We start from the raw sequence: 22,041 nt of genomic DNA, 5'->3' as shown, positions 1-22,041 counted from the left end.
TAAAAAATTATTATATATAAATGTTATATAATTATTAGGTAAATATTCACTTAACATGATTATAGCCATAGATTTGGTCAGTGACGGAGGGAGGCAGGGACTAAGGGGGCACTGGGCCCTGAAATTTTTAAAAATTTTGAAGGGTATATAGGTAATTTCACATTTAACCCTAAAAACGCTTTTGTGACAGCAGCAGCAACGCTCAATATTTCTCCATTTCCCTTCCTCTGCCGACAAAAAGAGTTTCCCTTTGCAATTTCTCTCTTCATCTCTACTTCACTCTTTTTTTCAATTTTACTTTACTCCAGTATTTCTTGAATCATTTGCCTAAATCTATATGTGAGTTCTAACTTCTAAACTCATTTTAACTCTATAATTTTTATTTTTTTGTGCGCACAGTGGGAGGGGACACAAGAGATTTTCCGATCTCAATTGGATTACACCAAGGATCAGCCATAAGCCCTTACCTTTTTACATTAGTTTTAGATGAACTGACGAAACATATACAAGAGATTATTCCTTGGTGCATGATGTTTGCGGATGATATTGTTCTGATAGATGAGACACGAGAAGGAGTCAATAGGAAGCTAGAACTTTGGAGAAGTACTCTAGAGTCAAAGGGTTTTAAGTTAAGTAGAACGAAGACAGAATACATACATTGCAAGTTCAGTGAAGGCCAAACTGGTGATAGGGAATGAGTTAGTTTGAATGGAGTGGCACTGTCCCAAAGTAATCACTTTAAATATCTAGGCTCAGTCCTTCAAGTAGATGGGGGATGTGAGGAGGATGTTAGTCATAGGATTAAAGCCGGATGGTTGAAGTGGAGACGTGCCACGGGAGTTTTATGTGATCGTAAGATTCCCAATAAATTAAAAGGAAAATTTTACCGTACAACCATACGACCGGCTATGCTATATGGTAGTGAGTGTTGGGCACTGAAAGAGTCCTACGCATCTAAGATAAGAGTTGCAGAAATGAGAATGTTAAGGTGGATGAGTGGCCATACTAGACTAGATAAAGTCCGTAATGAAAGTATTAGAGAAAAGGTAGGAGTGGTGCCAATTGAAGATAAGTTGAGAGAAGGGAGATTGAGGTGGTTTGGTCATGTGAAGCGTAGACATACGGAGGCCCCAGTTAGACAAGTAGAGCACATTAGGTTAGAGGATAGAAAGAAAAAGGGGTAGACCTAAATTGACTTGGAGGAGAGTAGTCAAAGATGACTTAGAAGCATTACACATTTCTGAGGATTTAACCCAAAATCGTTCAGAGTGGAAAAAGCGAATCCATATAGCCGACCCCAAATTTTTGGGATAAAGGCTTAGTTGAGTTGAGTTGAGTTGAGTTTAATTTTTATTTTTATTTGTTTAATTTCTGTCTTTTTTTTCTTGTATAAAATTTGTTAATTGAATTCTCATTGTTTGATTTTTTGCCATAGAATAATATGTAGCAAATCTGAAAATTATTTTATTTTTTTCTATTATAATTATTGTTAATTTTTCTTTCGATTAGTTAATTATTGTTTGACAATTCTAATTGGGCAATTTTCATTTTTAGTGCTGAATTCACTAAATTTTTGCTTCTTTTAGTGTTTCACCGTTCACTTATGGGTGATTTAATGGATTGCACTGGGCTGTGATTCTAGTTTAGAGATATGTTTAATGGCTTAATGCTAGTGCATGTATTTGTGCGTTGACTTCAAATTGAAATTCATTTGGGTGCTCTGTTTCAAGTTTTTATTTTTTTTCAAAACTTGATTCTAGCTTACCATATGCCACACGTTAACGAATATTTGAGAGTTCCTGTCATCCCATTTTCTCTCTTCCTTCCAGTTCTTAGGCTAATTTTTAATTATATCAAACTATAAATAAAAAATTTATTACAAGATTCGTTAATATATATGAACAAATAGTCAATTTAACCTTAAAGTTGACACATGCTTAATTATATCATAGACTTAATTTTTATTTTCATATTAAAGTAATAAATTTTTTAAAGTGAGAGAGTTTACGGTAAAAATGTTGTCAACCTTGGGGGATTATAATGGAATTTAAAAATTGTCCAACAATATCATATTATTTTATTAAAAATTAAATAACTTGTGTTATTAAATTATTTTGAAAATTAAAAAATTTTAAATTTTCATATATATTAAATAAAAATATATTAATAAATTAATAAATAAGTAAAAAGCCTTCCCAGTATGCATGGCAATGGATTGAAGTATTTGTTTTGATTGTTGACATTTCATTTGTTATAGAAATATGAGAACACATTTTATCAAATTATAAATATACCTATGAAGCTGAATTCTGATATGAATGGAATCAATCATGCTAGAATGTTTTAGAATTTGCAGTCCATTTGCACATATTTTCTTTTTATTCACTAAGAAAAATATAAAATTGTTTGATTTTCTACATAGATTATCTATTTGATTTGGTACTGATAATTGTTTGATTTGATTTTTTTTTATAATAAAAATTACTCATTGTATTCATTGATATTGTTATATCTTTTCTATATAAATCTTTTATATATTTTATTTGATAAAATTTATTTCATAGTTGCATTGATATTGTTATCTCAATTTTATATAAATATTGACTGTTTTTTAATTTTTATAAATATGGAGCGATTTTTTAAAAGAAAATCAAACACTGCAGAATCATCATCATCAATCAATCAACCTATTCAACAAACACCACCTAAGCAAGTGATTGTTGAGGAAGTTGAGGTCAATATAGAAAACATTCCTTCTGATCCAGGACTGCGACCTAACATAATGAGCTATCCATCTGATATTAGGAAGCAGGTACATAGAGCTTACTTACTTAATGTCACGACCCAACCTATGGGCCGGACCGGTACTAGGACCTAGGCCAGCCTAAAGCCCCCGAGGCCCGTAGTAAGCCTAACTGTTCATTAACCCAACTCTAAGGCCCATTTGGGCCCAATTTCAGAAAACAAGCGGACGAGTCCGGCCATAAAATGGACTTACCAGCGGGAGTTTTGACTCACCCGACACTGTAAACACAATATATAGTCAATTGGGAGCTCGGCTCACCCTCCACATACTCATCAACATAATAATAAATGGGAGCTCGGCTCCTCATCCAATCCATCAAACATGCATAGCATATTAAGTTTCTGAGTCCCAAAATAATAATTTAGTTTCTGAGACCCAAATCAAATAAACATTTCTAACACATGCGGAAATTCTAAGATTTAACAAGTTTATACAAGCGGTAATAATTGACTGCGAGGAGAAAGCGAGTTAACCTCAAAATAATATCCTCCTGTGGCTTTGAAAAAATTTTGAGCAGGAGTGGCGTTCGACTCGAGAGAGTAAAATATCAATTTTAACCATAATCTCTATAACTATCTAAAACTAATGCACCTGTAGAGTGAAATGCAACATCAACAACATTTTCACATCATAACATCAAAAGGTAATTTGGAGCACTCACGCACCTGTAGTATCAATCATAACATATGGGGTGATCCCTATCTGACTCTCTTAAATCCAACTTTGGTGCCGGTAATTACTCAAGCTCGGACTTCCACTTAATAACCAAATCGAGGTCCCAGTGAATTACTCAAGCGTGACTACCCCTCGAAGGATCGGGTCCCAATGAATTACTCAAGCGTGACTACCCGTCCTATCCATAGTCCACACCACATCACCGCACGCCAACGCACGCACGCTGCTGCTCCAAATTACCACAACAACATCCATGGCACATCAACGATTATGAATGCAACATAAATCGTGCCTAGAGTTTAACTACATAAATATATGCATATAAGTGATGCATGGGCATGCTTGAACATATAATAATATCGAAATTACAATTAAAATTAATATTTTACTCACAGACTTGACGGTGGTCACTGAGGCGGCTGGGCGGAGGAAGAAGGCTGTCCCGGCTCACCTGACAATTTTATTACAATTATTTAATACACTTGACTCAATACAAACAAAGAAAAAGACCAAATACGTCCTAAGTAGTGCCGGAAATCCGGCAGAGTCTCCCCTATACCTAGGACCTACCCAACCTGTAAAAGGGCTCAAAACACACTTCTATACTCACAATCCATATATCCACAGCTCAATCATATCACACAGCCCCTCCAGGCCCATCAAATCGATCATCCATCTGTCATGTAAAATTTCAATTTAGTCCTTATTATTGATCATTTTTGCAAAAACTGCCCAAACAAGCTCTAAAAATTATAAAACTTTGCCCGCGGTCCTTAGCAATATTACTAAGCTATTGCAAAAGAATCATAATTTTCTAAGCTACCACGAATATTTTATGGATTTTTAATCCTATTTAAGCACTAGAAAATTACGAAAAAGCAAGGTTGGGTTTACCTTTGCCGATTCCGACTTGAGGCAGCGCTCGGGACGTCGACAATGGGGGCTAGCCAAAACCTCGGTCCAATTCGGAGACTTTTCGTGCAGTGCATGCGGCGAAATTTGCGAACCGGTCAAGCAGCCGAATTTCGCGAATCGAGGATACCTACGAAGCCCATAACACGGGGTTAGTACATAAATTTTTCAAATTTTCTAAGCTCATTAAATGCTCGGAAAAACAACTGCGAAGTTCCGTAGGACCCAGAAAAGCGGTGTCGGAAAAATTCGAAATTTATGTCGTTGCGAAGCTCTCGGCGAATGGGCGTCTTTGGTAGCCTCGGTTTTCTCGTGGGATTCACGGTTTTGAAATCTAGCCCAAAAGTCGAAATGGGCTAAAATCTTCCCGAGCAAAAATCGGACAAACCGCTCGATGGATTTGGCGTTCTTGGTGTCTATGGAAAGCTCTCGCCGAGTAGATGATTTTAGACACAAGACCGGTCAATTGGTGGCGGATCGGCGGATTTGGCCGGGAAGTCAGCAGCGCGTATGAGGGGCGTTCGCAGCGCGTTTTCCGGCCGTTTGGGCGGCATTTGGGAGGGAGGCGTGGCCGCGGTCGGTGAGGGTGGCGGTGGTGGCCGTGTGGGGGTGGGGAGGAGAAAAGAGAGAGAAAAGGGAGAGGGACGTGCGAGGAAGAAAAAGGGAAGAAGGAAAAGTAGGTCCGATTCGGCCGGTCCGATCAGTCCGATTCGATTCGGCGGTTCGATTCGAATACAAAATTTTGAATTTTTACTCTGCCTCGGGACCAAGCGAGGTCCAAAAATTCGAAAAAATTCAGAAAACTCGAGAAAAATCGTAGACTCCAAGTATATTTTTAGTTTTGCCACGTGGTCTTTAAATTAATTTTTAAAAATCATCAAAGTTTATATTTTCGAAAAATCGAACCCGATTTTTAAAATCCGAAAAATCTCAAAAAAATTCCTAAAATTTAAATAAAATTAAAATACCAAAAATGCTCATAAAATTTAAAATTTTGGGGTGTTACATTCTTCCCCCCTTACAGAAAATTCGTCCTCGAATTTTACACAAGGCAGAATAAAGCTCATGATTATACATTGAACAAATAAGGGTACTTGCTACGCATGTCCCGTTCTGACTCCAGTGCACTCTTCCAGCAGACTCCTCCACAAAACCTTAACCATAGGGATCTGTTTGGATCTCATTTGTCTCACTTGGTAGTCCACTATGGCTCTGAGTTTGCTCCTCAAATGTCAAGTTCTCTTTTAGCTCTATCACATCCATTGCGAGTACATGAGAAGGATCGGGAATGTATTTCTGAGCATGGAGATGTGAAACACGGGATGAGCGTGAGAAAGGTTGGGTGGTAGCTCCAGCCGTGAGCAAGCTGCTCCAACTCTATCAGTAACCTCAAAGGTCCAATATCAGAGGTGCCAACTTGCCCTTCTTTCCAAATCTCATGACTCCCTTCATTGGAGAAACCTTGAGGAATACATAGTCGCCTTTGCAAACTCCACATCCCTCAATGCAGAGTGCATAACTCTTACGCCTCTTGAAAGCTGTTTTTGATCGTTCCTGATTAAAGGAACTACCTGCGAAGTGTCTTGCACTAGGTCTACATCATGCACCTTCGCTTCCCCATTTCATCCAACACGGAGAGACCTACACTTTCTTCCATATAATGCCTCATAGGGTGCCATCCCTATCTTTGGAGTGATAAGCTTGTTGTTGTAGGCAAACTCCACCAAAGCTAGTTGCTCATCCCATTGACCTCCAAAATCCAAGACACTCATGCGAAGCATGTCTTCGATGTTTGGATTGTCCTTTCAATTTGTCAGTGCATGCGAGGGTGGAAAGCCGTCTTGAAGTTCAAGCTGTGTGCCAAGTGCCTCCTGCAACTTTCTCCAAAAGCGAGAAGTGGCTGGGGCCCTCTGTCGGATATTATGGGCCGGAACTCCATGCAATCGACTATTTCTCGAATGTAGAGTCGGGCATCTTGTGCCCACGAGTATGTAGTCTTCTGAGTAAGAAGTGGTGATTTGGTCAAGCGGTCTACAATTACCCATATCGAATCATATCCTCGCGTGATGCGAGGCAACCAGTCACAAAATCCATAGTGATCATTTCCCACTTCCATTACGGGATAGGGAGCTCTTGCGGCTTCACTGACGGTCTCTAGTGTTCAAACTTCACCTTCGACAAGTCAAGCACTTGGACACAAAGTCTGCTATGTCTCTCTTCATGCCATTCCACCAATAGCTATCTTTCACATCATGGTACATCTTGGTGGAACACAGGTGGACAACATGCGATGTGTAGTGTGCCTCTCGCATGATTTCATTCTGAGGTTGTCCACATCGGGCACACATATCCTAGAACCTTGCACTAGGGCGCCATCATTGGCAAATCCAAACTCACCACCTTCACCTTCTTTGTACTCTTTCTATGATCTTCATCAATTGTTGGTCTCTGTGCTGGGAAACTCTAACTCTGTCCCTCAAGTCTTTAATCACTGAAAAGTGAGCCAACAATAACCCCTCATCTGACAGATCTAGGATTAAACCTTGATCCATCAATTCATGTACCTCTGAATCAATGGTCTCTTCTCTCTTTGAAATGTGCAAAGCGCGCGGAAGATTTTACGCTCAAGGCATCTGCCACAACATTGGACTTTCCAGGTTGGTACTGGATTGTGCTATCATAGTCTTTCTGAATCTCCTTTCATCTCCTCTGTCTCAAGTTTAATTCCCTGTGTTTAAAGATGTACTTCAATCTCTTGTTGTCGGTGTATATCTCTCACACTTCACCATACGGTAGTGTCTCCAGTTTTTAGTGCAAAGACTACGGTAGCCATTTCCAAATCATGGGTGGGGTAGTTACGCTCATGCCTCTTGGTGCCTTGAAGCATAAGCCACTACCTTTCCATTCTGCATCAAAACACACCCTAGGCCAACTCTGGGCGTCACAATACACGGTGTATCCTTCACCACTCACGGGTAGTGTCAACACGAGGCGGTGGTTAGACACTCCTTAAGCTTCGGAAACTCACCTCACGATCATCTGTCCAAATGAATGGAACATTCTTCTGGTCAACTTAGTTAGGAGCCGCTATCTGGAGAAATCTTGTACAAAGCGCCTATAGTAGCCGGCTAAACCAGAAAACTTAGCACCTCGGTGGTATTTGTAGGCCTAAGCCAATCGATTCTGACTTCAATTTTCTTGGGATCCACTTGAATCACGTCACTAGAAACCACGTGTCCCAAGAATGAGATGCTTTCTAGCCAAAATTCACATTTTGAAAATTTGGCATATAGTGGTGCTCCCTCAGCGTCTGCAACACCATCCTCAAGTGCCACACGTGTTCTTCCTCGGTCAGAGTATACCAAAATGTCATCTATGAATCACGATGACAAAGCGGTCCAAAAATGGCTTGAACACCTGTTCATCAAGTCCATGAATTTCTTTGGTGCATTAGTGAGTCAAAGACATCACCAAGAACTCATAATGACCATATCTTGTCACGAAAGCCGTTTTGGACACGTCCTCATTCACGATTCTCAAGCGATGGTAGCTTTGATCGCGAGTCTATCTTGGAAAAGAATCTAGCTCCTTGGGTGATCAAATAGATCATCGATCCGAGGAAGTGGATACTTGTTCTTCACAGTCACCTTGTTCAGCTGCCTGTAGTCAATACACAACCTCAATGACCCATCCTTCTTTCTCACAAATAGAACAGGAGCACCCCAAGGTGAAGTGCTCGGACGTATAAAACCCTTGTCCAAAAGCTCCTGTAGTTGCTCCTTCAGCTCTTTCAATTCTGCTGGTGCCATCCTGTAAGGTGGCATCGATATGGGGTTTGTACGGCACAACATCAATGCAAAACTCTATTTCCCTTCTGGTGGCAACCACAGAAGCTCCTGCAGGAAGACATCCATAAATTCTCTGACAACAGGAACATTTTCCATGCTGACACCTTCTACAGATGTATCTCTCACCAATGCCAAATACCCTTGGCATCCACGCCTCAACATTTTTCTAGCACTAATTGCTGACACCAAATTATATGGAGCCACGCTCCTGTCACCATCAAAGCTAAACTCTTCCACACCAGGTATGTGGAAATACACCTTTTTGTTCCTGCAGTCTAAAGTGGCATAGTGAGTTGCCAACCAATCCATCCCCAAAATTACATCAAAATCCATTACTGGTAGAGGAACCAAGTCTGCTGGGAGGATCTTTCCATCCACTACTACTGGGCTACCCGGAAAAACCATATCTACATCTATGTTGTCACTAAGTGGGGTAGCTACCGACAAAGGACATTCTAAAGTTGTAGGGTTTCTACCCAACCTCATGGCAAACACAGGGGAGACAAATGAGTGCGTAGCACCCGGATCTATCAAAACACGAGCCTCATAAGAACAGACCAGAAGAATACACGCCTGGCGCATTTGAAGCTTGAGCATCCTGGTGGGTCAGGGTGAAAACTCGAGCTTGACCCCTACCCTGAGTGGCAGAACCCTGATACTGACTTCTACCTCCTGATCTGCCTCCAAATCCACGTCCCCCTTGTCCTCGGCCCTGTTGGCCACTGAACTGACTGCCTGCCATGTTGGAAGCACCCGGATACAACTGGCGAGGAACATTTGCAACAGAACCCTGTGACCCCATCTGTGGCTCACTGAAAACGGGGCATTCTCTAGCAAAGTGACCTGGTTGGCCACACACAAGCATACTCCTGATCCCATCAAACAAGGTCCTGAATGTCCTCTTCCACACTGTGCACAAGGTGCCAAGGAGGATCTGAACCAGGACCAGGCTGCTGTACCGAGCTGTGACCCTTCTTTGGATCCGTACCACAGTGCAGATCCTCGTGGTCTGTGTCTAAAACCACTTCTCTTGCTCCTACCCTTTCCTCTGTAATTACTCTGGCCACCACTATCCGGAGTACCCATTTGGGGAACACCTGAAGAACCCTCTGCTCTGTTTTTCTTTGCTCTTCCGCTGTCATCCACAGCATAGCTAATCTCAATGCATGCAGCTCGATCAACCACCACATCAAAAGGCGATCGGACATCATGGCGAGTTCGCATACCTCTGTCAAGCCCCTTTAGGAACCTCTTCACCTTCATAGTTTACGTAGCTCTGCTTTGTAGGGGCATATCTGCTCAATTCCAGAAATTCTGTAGCATATTCATCTACCTGCCATTCTGTCTTAAGGCCTCAAAGGCCCACTGTTTCTGATCTCTGAAGCTTTCTGGCACAAACCGATTGATGAAAAGTTCCTGGCCCGAGCCCATGTCAAACCCTCCATCAGGGTAACACGTAGTCATTCATCCATTGTCTAGGCATAGGCCCCATGACATCTTTGCATACACTCTATCAGTCTTCTATCAGTCAAGCTAATTACATTCTGCTGTCTGCGAGAATCCAAAATCCGATATGCATCATCTTACACTTCATAAGTACCAGGCTCCAACTTCTTGAAATTTATGATCTGTTTGTAAGGTTCCCCTCTTGGTGCGGTGGACTGCTGCTGCTGTGGAGGGTGGACCATATACTGCGCCATCATGTCGATGGTTCTCTACAGACCAGCTAGAGTAGGCGCCATGGGGTCCATGGGACCACTGTGCCATGAAAAGCCCGATCTGAGCGTGGTGCTGCTCTTCTACTTGGCGACTCTAGGCCTCCTACCCGCCTCCTCGGGGCGGCGCCTCATCTGTCTTGACACCTCGTCGGGCACATCTGCAGTTACAGTGCGATGGCGGCTCTCACCTTCTACGCATTTTCACGAAATTCAGACATTAGCCCACAAAATTCAAAGCAGCATGTTACACAGCTCTATAGACTTATATTTATACACAATATATGAAGCAGAAACTAGAAGCAAAGATGACAATGCAAGATGAATGTGGACCCTATTTTCCGCATGTGACTCCTAGTAGACTCTTCCCAACACTTTAGACAACATTCCCTAAGAATCTGGAGCCTAAGCTCTGATACCACATTTGTCACGACCCAACCTATGGGCCGGACCGGCAATAGGACACAGGCCGACCTAAAGCCCCGAGGCCGTAGTAAGCCTAGCTGTTCATTAACCCAACTCTAAGGCCCATTTGGGCCCAATTTCAAGAAAACAAGCGGACGAGTCAGGCCATAAAATGGACTTTCCAGCGGGAGTTTTCGACTCACCCGACTGTAAACACAATATATAGTCAATTGGGAGCTCGGCTCACCCTCCACATACTCATCAACATAATAATAAATGGGAGCTCGGCTCCTCATCCAATCCATCAAACATGCATAGCATATTAAGTTTCTGGTCCCAAAATAATAATTTAGTTTACAGACCCAAATCAAATAAACATTTCTAACACATGCGGAAATTCTAAGATTTAACAAGTTTATACAAGCGGTAATAATTGACTGCGAGGGAGAAAGCGAGTTAACCTCAAAATAATATCCTCTGTGGCTTTGTAAAAATTTTGAGCAGGAGTGGCGTTCGACTCGGAGAGTAAAATATCAATTTTAACCATAATCTCTATAACTATCTAAAACTAATGCACCTGTAGAGTGAAATGCAACATCAACAACATTTTCACATCATAACATCAAAAGGTAATTTGGAGCACTCACGCACCTGTAGTATCAATCATAACATATGGGGCTGATCCCTATCTGACTCTCTTAAATCCAACTTTGGTGCCGGTGAATTACTCAAGCTCGGACTTCACTTAATAACCAAATCGAGGTCCCGAATTACTCAAGCCGTGACTACCCCTCGAAGGATCGGGTCCCGAATTACTCAAGCGTGACTACCCGTCCTATCCATAGTCCACACCACATCACCGCATGCCAGCGCATGCACTGCTGCTCCAAATTACCACAACAACATCCATGGCACATCATGATTATGAATGCAACATAAATCGTGCCTAGAGTTTAACTACATAAATATATGCATATAAGTGATGCATGGGCATGCTTGAACATATAATAATATCGAAATTACAATTAAAATTAATATTCTACTCACGGACTTGTGATGGTCACTGTGGCGGTGAGCGGAGGAAGAAGGCATCGGCTCACCTGACAATTTTATTACAATTATTTAATACAAATGACTCAATACAATCAAAGAAAAAGACCAATACGTCCTAAGTCGTGCCGAAAATCCGGCAGAGTCTCCCCTATACCTAGGACCTACCCAACCTGCAAAAGGGCTCAAAACACACTTCTATACTCACAATCCATATATCCACAGTTCAATCATATCACACAGCCCCTTCTGGGCCCATCAAATCAGTCATCCATCACAATGTCGCAAAATTTCAATTTAGTCCTTATTATTGATCATTTTTGCAAAAAGCGCCCAAACAAGCTCTAAAAATTATAAAACTTTGCCCATGATCCTTAGCAATATTACTAAGCTATTGCAAAAAGAATCATAATTTTCTAAGCTACCACGAATATTTTATGGATTTTTAATCCTATTTAAGCACTAGAAAATTACGAAAAAGCAAGGTTGGGTTTACCTTTGCGATTCCGACTTGAGGCAGCGCTCGGGGCGTCGACAATGGGGCTAGCCAAAACCTCGGTCCAATTCGGAGACTTTTCCGTGCAGTGCATGCGGCGAAATTTGCGAACCGGTCAAGCGTCGAATTTCCGCGAATCGAGGATACCTACGAAGCCCATAACACGGGGTTAGTACATAAATTTTTCAGAATTTTCTAAGCTCATTAAATGCTCGGAAAAACACTGCGAAGTTAGTGGGACCCACCAAAGCGGTGTCGGAAAAATTTGAAATTTATGTCGTTGCGAAGCTCTCTCGGCGAATGGGCGTCTTTGGTAGCCTCGGTTTTCTCGTGGGATTCACGGTTTTAGAAATCTAGCCCAAAAGTCGAAATGGGCTAAAATCTTCCCGAGCAAAAATCGGACAAACCGCTCGATGGATTTGGCGTTCTTGGTGTCTATGGAAAGCTCGTAGAGTAGATGATTTTAGACACAAGACCGGTCCAATTGGTGGCGGATCGGCGGAGTTGGCCGGGGAAGTCGAAGCGGCGCGGTATGCGGGGGCGTTTCAGGCGCGTTTTTCCGGCCGTTCAGGCGGCCGGCCATTGGGAGTGGCGCCCAGTCGGTGAGTGGGCAGTGGTGGCTGGCCGGTGGGAGGAGGAGAGAGAAAAGAGAGAAAAGGGAGAGGGACGGCGCGGAAGAAAAAGGGAAGAAGGAAAAGGCCGGTCCGATTCGACGGTCCGATCCGGTCGATTCGATTCGGCCGGTTCGATTCAGAATACAAAATTTTGAATTTTTACTCTGCCTCGGGACCGAAAACGAGGTCCAAAAATTCGAAAAATTCAGAAAACTCGAGAAAAATCGTAGACTCCAAATATATTTTTAGTTTTGCCACGTGGTCTTTAAATTAATTTTTAAAAATTATCAAAGTTTATATTTTCGGAAAATCGAACCCGATTTTTAAAATCCGAAAAATCTCAAAAAAATTCCTAAAATTTAAATAAAATTAAAATACCAAAAATGCTCATAAAATTTAAAATTTTGGGGTGTTACACTTAAAGGTCCATGTCAACCACACCATCATAAATTTCCTCAAAAGATAGATGGAACTCGAAAATAGAGATTTATTGCATATTGGTTTGATGAATTTAGTAGTTGGTTAGAATATAGTATTGAAAAAGATGCAGCATATTGTTTATATTATTGTCTTTTTGCAACTGGGCATAGTGAAAGAGGTCAGGATGCTTTTGTATCTGAAGGTTTTACTTGTGACGCCCCTCACCCGTCTACAGTGTAGCCGAGCGAGGAGTGTCACATTCGGTGCCAGAGCACCCTGTCTTGTCTTATCATGTCTATTATAAATTTTAATATCATTTAAATCCAGTAATTTATGTGTAAATTTTTTTTTTTTTATATCTTGTTTCTGTGGAGACCCGAACAGAGCCTCCCCTGTTTTATTAGCTTCTGGTGGGTTTCCACTAATTACCTGTTAACAACAATTTCATATCTCTACATGCCATATCATGTTATTTCTATTCATACAATTTCAAGTTCATTCATTCATTTAGAAATTCATAGATAATAAATTACAAGTTTTCATTTTAATCTCAAAGTTTAATTGCAAGTTCAAAATGAAATACGTCATGACTAGACATAATGAATCAAAATACTAGTCTATACATGGGCCCTACCAAAATACAAAAGACCGATGAGGTGACTCTGGACAATGACAGATCCGTCGAGTTACGTCAATGCACTCTGGTGTTGTTCTTTGCACGCGACTGCGGCTGATCTCCAGTACCTACGCGATGGAAAACTAACGCGCTAAGCATAACGCTTAGTGGTGCATAATTTATAATAACAATAATTTAACAAGTGAAATAATATTTGCAAATCATAATTTCTGGGTCTTTTACATTTTTATTGCTCTTTGGAAGCAATTAACATTATCGGGATCTTTTATTATTACTTATTGTATTTTAAGTCTTAATTAATTTTTATCAGTGCCCAAGAAACTTATAACAAATTATAAAAGCTGGATGCACGGGTGTATACTGGTTAGACAGCCGTATGTCTATCCAGTATACGTCTGTCAGGCACGAGGCCAGCTGTCGGGCACAAAACCCGTTGTCAGGCTTGTAAAGTCAAAAATAAAGTAGGCACAATGGCCAGTAAGTAGGCATATAGCCTGTAGAATAATCATACCAGGCATATATTGTCAATTCATGATTTTCTAGGTAGGCAGTACTGCTATCTGTAGTCCCTAATTGGTATACTAATTTATCCAAACTAAATAAATAAGTCTACGTATACTATGGGCAATTAAATATTTTTAATTATTTTAGCATTATTCAACATTACTATTTTCTCTAATCGTTCATTGGTACCATTAATTTCATATTAATAGGACATTAGTTTCAATTTACATATTCATATCATTTTTAATATTTAATTATCCTTATGAGTATTTTAATTATCATATATAGCATTTTTCTCATAAATCTTTCTTTAGGTTCATGTTGATGTGTTATCTTTATCTAGAAATTTGACTAGGTTAGGCTGTCTATTTAGTCACACTTCATAACAATTGCTCCTCTATGTTTAAACTTGAATTTCAGTTTTTGAATCACTGAATTTGGGGTTATAGAACTCAAGTTATGGTCAAAATACCATAACTGGTCCCTTTGCCTCTAAGCTGTCCAGAATTTATAATTCCTGGTCAATAAACTTTGACCAGTCATTTAATCATTTTATGGTCATTTTTAGACTTAGGTTCCTTCACAAGATATGTTCCTCTATGTCTTAGGGACTCTCAGGTACAATTTCATAATTTTTCAAGCTTGGTATAGTAAGTTATAGTCAATGTATTAACCTGGACTCTCAATCCTATAAAGGCAATAACCAAACTTCAGGGCAGTATGTTTGACCCTCTTTTTAGGGTCTTTACACTTAGAATTTGGCAAATGTGTCTAAATCAATGTTGTAGCCCTAAGTATCATGTTTCCACATCATATTGGCACATCTCAAATGGAATTTCTGAGTGGGAGTTATGGCCAAATGAACAAATGGGTATCAAGTGGCATTCTGGTTTCAACTTAACATTTTTCAGATTTCAATTCCTAACTTTGGCTAATATTTTCCCTAGGATGCAATGGTTTCTAGAGCTTGGTCAAAACATAAAAATTGTTGTGCTATGTCTTATAAAACTTTTGGCACTAGTTTCACTCAATTTGCAGCTTTGGAGACCAAGTTATGGTATTTTTTCCAAAACTGGTCAAGCATACCAAAGGAACAGTATTTTGCACAATTTCTGGGTTGGCAGTTTTAGTTACTCAATTTGTGCTAACAATTTGATTTGGTTAAAAGCAAAACTGGGTCAAGTGGTCTTCATGAAAAGTGTAGCCCTATGTCTAAGCTTTCCATTGATATAATTTTAGGTCATTTGGACCAGTATAGAGAGAGTTATGACCAAATGAACACGTACTGTTCATTTGGTCATTTTCTGGGTTGGCAGTTTTAGTGACTCAAATTTTGCTAATAATTTGATTTGGTTAAAAGCAAAACTGGGTCAAGTGGTCTTCATGAAAAGTGTAGCCCTATTTCTAAGCTTTCCATTGATGAAATTTTAGGTCATTTGGACCAGTATAGAGAGAGTTATGACCAAATGAACACGTACTGTTCATTTGGTCATTTTCTAGGTTTCAATGTTTTGTCATCCAGGTTTGGGCAGAGAATTGGTCATGATTTTGGCAAAATTTGGGCATGGTGTCTGCATGAAAAATGGGCTATTTTGAGTCTATTTTTATCTCCAATTGGTCTCATACCAATTGGAGTCACACATTTTCAGTTATGAGTAAATAAACCCACTGGACTCATTGAGTCCAAACCTGTAGAAAATTAAACACTCCCAATATCTTAATTCCTTCAACTTCCTTACTTCAATTTGCATGCAATACACTTCTATAAGCAACAATTTCAACTCAATAGGTCAATTTCAACATTTACACCAAGTCCTCAAGCATTTACACAAACCCTAGTTTTCAAAGTTTTAAATTTTCACAAACACTACACAATCAAACACCCAAACATTTCAACTCATCACACATTCTCATGGAACCATTTTTCATCACTTAAAAGCAATAAACTTCAAGTTCCATGGCTGCCAAAAATTCAAGGGTTCTTTCCTCTAGATTTTCTTTTTGTTTTAATGATATTTATGCTTGGCTAAATATGCTTTTCATGTTTAATAAAGAGAAGAAGAGGGATTAGTGCACTAACCTCTTGTGACCCAACTTCAAACTTCAACTTTTCTTCTTCTTATGGGTATCTAAAGCTTCCTTATGGAGTGGGCTAAATTTTTAATGAAGAGAGGTTAAGGTTTCGGTGAGGAGAAAGCTTGGAAAATCAAGCTTTAAGGAAAACAAAAATGGTGGAAGGGAACATCCATGGCAGCCAACTCCAAGTAGAGAGAGAAGAGGGAGGAAGAAGATGGTTGGTGGCTCTTGTCATCTTGTGTCTATATATATATATATTTTCATTGTACCTTATTTTTATTTTATGTCATAAAGAGGATCCCACTAGTGAAAGTCTTGTGGAGACACCACAACATGGAAGAAGCGACATGGGAGAGCGAGGAGACGATGAGGCAGCAGTTCCCTCAGCTCTTCACATTAGGTAAATTTTGAGGACGAAATTATTATTAAAGGGGAAGAATTGTAATGCCCTCACCATAGGTAGTCCGTACATTTTACTGTTCTGACGACTAATATCTGTTCGGACAGTTAAAATGTCTGGAACTACACCTAGACTATAGTGAGGAGGCATAAATTGAAGAAATAAATGTTAAGAAAATATAGGAAAAATGTAGAGAAAAAAAATAAATTAAAGTTTAGAGAATTTATAAATTGATATAAAATAATAAAAATAACCCGATGAGCACCATGAAAGGCATTTTGGTCATTCACCCCTAGAGGTGAATTTTGACTTAAATATCAAATTAAAATTTGAAAATAGAATAATTAACATAAATTAATTTTATAAATTTGAATTTGGAAAATGGGAAGAGAAAGAAAAGAAAAGGAAAGAAAAGAAAAGAAAGGAAAATAAAAAGACTTATGGCATTTAAAAAAAAAGAAAAAAATAAGCTTATGAAAATTTAAAACAAAATTAAGTACAATAAAAATATAAATATATAAAGCACAAGAGACAAAACCCACCTACTTTTCTCTCCATCTTCTTCCCCACTCTCCCTCTCTCTTGCCGTCCACCCTTGTGCTCCCTCTCCACCATTTTTGTCAAGCTTTCAAGCTTGATTTTCCAAGCTTCCACACATTAAAACTCATAGCTCCCTTTACAAAAAATACTCCCTACACCCTAAGGAAGCTATAGATACCAAAAAGAAGCAAAAAAATTGAAGTTTGGCAAGACACCCAAAAAGGTTAGTGCTCAAAACTCTTAATCTCTTCTTTAAGCATGAAAATCATGCTAAACCAAGTGAAGATTTACATGAAATTAAAAAGAAATATTTAAAAAAGAAACCCTTGAATTTGGCAGCCCTAGAGGAACCATGAAAATGATAGATTTTGTTGGTTTTAGTTTAGTTAGAGAATTTAATTAACAAGGTATTATATGTGAGAATTGATTTCATGGTTATATATATGAATTTGATGTTTGAAATTAGGGTTGTGCACTTGAAATTGAGGATTTTGTGATATTTTTGAATTTGACCTAATTGTGTTGAGATTGATGATAATAGAAGTGACATGTATGCTTATTTGGAGTTTGGAGAAGGTGGAGATTGAATTTTGGGAGTGTCAAAATTTCTGTAGGTTGGGACTCAATGAGTCTAGTGTGTTTGTTGAACCCTAACTGACAATGTGTGACTCCAATTGGTATGAGGCCAATTGGAGGTGTTTTGGGACATCCAAACCTTCATTTTTCAAGAAGAAACCCTACCCAAATTCTATCAAAATCATGATCAATTCTCTGCTCAAACCCGGATCCAAACACTGCTAACCCAGAAAATGACCAAATGAATAGTATATGTTCATTTGGTCATAACTCTTTCTATACTGGTCTAAATGACCTAAAATTTTATCAATGAAAAGTTTAGACATAGGGCTACACTTTTCATGAAGACCACTTAACCCAATTTTTTCCTTTAACCAATTCAAATTGTTAGTACAATTTGGGTCACTAAAACTGCCAACCCAGAAAATGACCAAATGAAATACGTGTTCATTTGGTCATAACTCTCTCTATACTGGTCTAAATGACCTAAAATTTCATCAATGGAAAGGTTAGACATAGGGATACACTTTTCATAAAGACCACTTAACCTAGTTTTGCCTTGAACCAATTTAAATTGTTAGCACAAGTTTAGTCACTAAAACTGCCAACCCAGAAATTGTCCCAAAATACTATTCCTTTGGTATTTTGACCATGACTTGAGATCTATAACTCCAAATTTAGTGATTCAAAAACTGAAATTCAAGTTTAAACATAGAGGAGTATTTGTTATGAAGAAAGTGTGATCAAATAGACATCCTAACCTAGTCAAATTCCTAGATAAAGATAACACATCAAAATAAACCTAAAGAAAGGTTCATGGGAAAAATGCTATATATGATAATTAAAATACTCATAAGGATAATTAAATATTAAAAATGATATGAATATGTAAATTGGGACTAATGTCCTATTAATATGAAATTAATGGTACCAATAAACAGTACCAGAAAATAGCAACAGTGAATAGTGCTAAAATAATTAAAAATATTTAATTGCCCATAGTATACCTAGACTTATTTATTTAGTTTGGATGAATTAGTATACCAATTAGGGACTACAGATAGCAGTACTGCCTGCCGAGAAAATCACGAACTGATAATATATGTCTGGTATGATTGTTCTACAGGCTATATGCCTACTTACTGGCCATTGTGCCTACTTTATTTTACGGCTTTACAAGCCCGACAATGTCTCGTGCGATACCGGTGGCTTCATGCCTAACAGACATATACTGGATAGACATACGGCTGTCTAACCAGTATACACCTGTGCATCCAGCTTATATAATTTGTTATAGGTTTCTTGACACTGATAAAAATTAATTAAGACTTAAAATACAATAAGTAATCATAAAAGATCCCGATAATGTTAATTGCTTTCAAAGAGCAATAAAAATGTAACAGACCCAGAAATTATGATTTGCAGATATTATTTCAATTGTTAAATTATTATTATTATTATAAATTATGCACCACTAAGCGTTATGCTTAGTGCGTTGGTTTTCCATCGCGTAGATCGGAGATTAGCGCAGCGATGCATAGCAGACTAGTAGTGCACTGACAGAGCTCTAACCAGATCTGCCTTTGTCCAGAGTCACCTCACCAATCTTTTGTATTTTGGTAGGGCCCATGTATAGACTAGTATTTTGGTTCATTATGTCTAGTCATGATGTATTTCATTTTGAATTTGCAATTAAACTTTGAGATTAAAATGAAATTTTGTAATTTATTATCTATGAATTTCTGCATATGAATTTCAAGATAAATGAATGAACTTGAAATTGTATGAATAGAAATAACATGATATGACATGCAGAGATATGAAATTGTTGTTAACAGGTGATTAGTGAAAACCCACCAGATGCTAATAAAACAGGGGAGGCTTTGTCTGGGTCTCTACAGAAATAAGATATAAAAAAAAAAAATTTCTACACGTAAATTACCTGATTTAAATGACATTAAAATTTATAACAGACATGATAAGATAAGATAGGGTGCTTCGGCACAGAATGTGATACTCCTCCCTCGACTACACTGTAGACGGGTGAGGAGCGTCACATTACTAATTGGCGAAAGAAAGAAAGATTGAGAGAACATGTAGAAGACCATAATAGTGATCATAATAAATGTTGGTTAGCTTGTGAAGATTTGATGAATCAAGCTCAACACATTGAAGTTTCTTTTTCAAAACAATCAGAACAGTAAAAAATTGAGTATCGTTGCAAGTTAAATGCATCAATTATATGTCTTCGTTATCTCTTGATGCAAGGATTGGCTTTTTGGGAGAATGATGAGTATGAAAATTCATTAAATCAAGGAAATTTTCTTAAATTATTAAAAGTTCTGGCATGAAGAAATTAATAATGTTGTGTTGAAGAATGCTCCTGACAATCTCAGACTCACATCTCCTGATATTCAAAAAGATATCATTAATGCAGCTGCAACTGAGACAACAAAGGATATCATTACAGATTTGGGAGATGATTTGTTCTCTATTTTAGTTGATGAATGTCGAGATGTATCAGTTAAAGAGCAAATGGGATTTGTCATAAGATATGTCAATGGATCTAAATGTGTCATTGAAAGATCTATTGGTCTTTTGCATGTCCATAATACAAGTGCAGCATCTTTTAAAAAAGTTATGAATCTTTGCTCTCTACTTATGGCTTGAGTATATGTAGTTTGAGAGGTTAAGGCTATGATAGAGCTAGTAATATGTAAGGTGAATTTAATGGCCTTAAAAGTTTGATTTTGAAGGAGAATTCTAGTGCTTATTATATCCATTGTTTTGCTCATCAACTCTAACTCACACTTTTTGCTGTTGCTAAAAAGCATTCAAGTATAGGTTCTTTTTTCAATACTGTTACTCATTTGGTCAATGTTATTGGAGGTTCTTGTAAACGCAGGGACATGCTTTGAGAAAAACAATTAGAGAATGTGTTTGAAGGAATTGCAAAAGGTGAAATAAAAACTGAACAAGTTCTAAATCAAGAAATGGCATTGAAGAGACCGAGAGATACTCATTGGAGTTCTAATTATGGTACGCTTATTAATTTGATACATTTATTTCTTTCTGTCATTGATGTTCTTGAGTATATTGAAGAAAATAGTAGTGAAGGGCTGAAGCAATTGATTTGTTAGATATTATGAATTGATTTGAATTTGTCTTTGTGTTGTATCTTACAAAAAAAATTTTAGGAATCACACATGAGTTATCACAAGTTTTACAGAGAAGGGATCAAGATATTGTAAATGCTATGAATCTAGTTAAAGTCTCAAAATGTCGTCTGCAAGTGATACGAGAAAATAGTTGGGAATCTTTGTTACTTGAGGTATTGGAATTTTGTGGTAAATATGATATAGTTGTATTAGATGTGGAGGATGTTTATGTAGCTAGAGGGACATCAAGGCGTAGAAGTGAAGAAATGACAAATCTTCATCACTATCGTGTTGAGTTATTTTATTCTGTGATTGATATGCAGTTTCAAGAACTTAACAATCGATTTGATGAAGTGAATACAAATTTGCTTTTATGCATGGCATGTCTCGATTCTAAGGACTCATTTTCTACATTCGATACGAGCAAATTGATTCAACTCGCAAAATTTTATCCATATGAATTTTCTCTAGTTACTCTAATTAAACTTGAATCTCAGCTTGAGAACTTTGTCTTTAATATGCATATGGATAAGAAATTTTCTGAAGTGAGTGGAATTGGAGGTCTTGCTGAGAAGATGGTTGCTACAAGAAAGCATATTGTTCTTCCTTTGGTATATTTGTTAATCAAATTATCATTAATCTTGCCAGTTGCTACAGCCACAGTGGAAAGAGCTTTTTCTGCAATGAATATCATTAAAAGTTCACTTCGTAATAGAATGGGAGACGAACTACTAAATGATTGTTTGGTGACTTACATTGAAAGGGATGTATTTGCAAGTATTGATAATGAAGTTATTATGAATAGATTTCAGTCAATGAAAAATAGACGAGGATTATTGTAATTTAATTATAACAGTTTATTAATATTTTCTAAATAATCTTCTTGTCAATTTATATTTGTTTATGTATATTATTTTTACAAATTATATATTTTAATTGGACTCCCTCAATTGAATTCCTGGCTCTGTCACTGGATTTGGTTTATTGAAATCATCTCTAATATTATGAGAGATTAAATTTAAATTTTAAATAAAATTAATTACAATAAAAAATATTTTTTATATATATCATTAGCATAATATTGCTAAAAAAAAAAAAAAGAAAGCTTAACTAAATATACAACAATATACCAAAACTCATCCAAATAAAGAAAATAAAAGAGCAGGTGAAATCAAATCGAGATTTGCATCAATAAATTAAGTGACCATA

At 38.0% G+C, this 22,041-nt stretch overlaps 1 protein-coding gene across 1 annotated transcript; it reads left to right on the top strand.

Moving 5' to 3' along the window:
* Positions 1-227: 227 nt before the first annotated feature.
* On the top strand, positions 228-21,731 carry LOC131171293 (uncharacterized). Its single transcript, XM_058130875.1, has 2 exons — positions 228-339; positions 20,580-21,731. Exon 2 carries the CDS (start codon positions 20,931-20,933, stop codon positions 21,672-21,674), a length of 744 nt encoding a protein of 247 aa, XP_057986858.1. The 5' UTR covers positions 228-339; positions 20,580-20,930; the 3' UTR covers positions 21,675-21,731.
* The last annotated feature ends 310 nt before the right edge of the window (positions 21,732-22,041 follow it).

Source organism: Hevea brasiliensis, chromosome 12 (genome assembly GCF_030052815.1).
Source record: "Hevea brasiliensis isolate MT/VB/25A 57/8 chromosome 12, ASM3005281v1, whole genome shotgun sequence".
Taxonomy (NCBI): domain Eukaryota; kingdom Viridiplantae; phylum Streptophyta; class Magnoliopsida; order Malpighiales; family Euphorbiaceae; genus Hevea; species Hevea brasiliensis.
This window is presented reverse-complemented; position numbering and strand designations above follow the sequence as displayed.

What these genes read in the sequence shown, in the direction of transcription:
- LOC131171293 (XM_058130875.1), top strand. Translation starts at nt 20,931, where the DNA reads ATGAATCTAGTTAAAGTCTCAAAATGTCGTCTGCAAGTGATACGAGAA.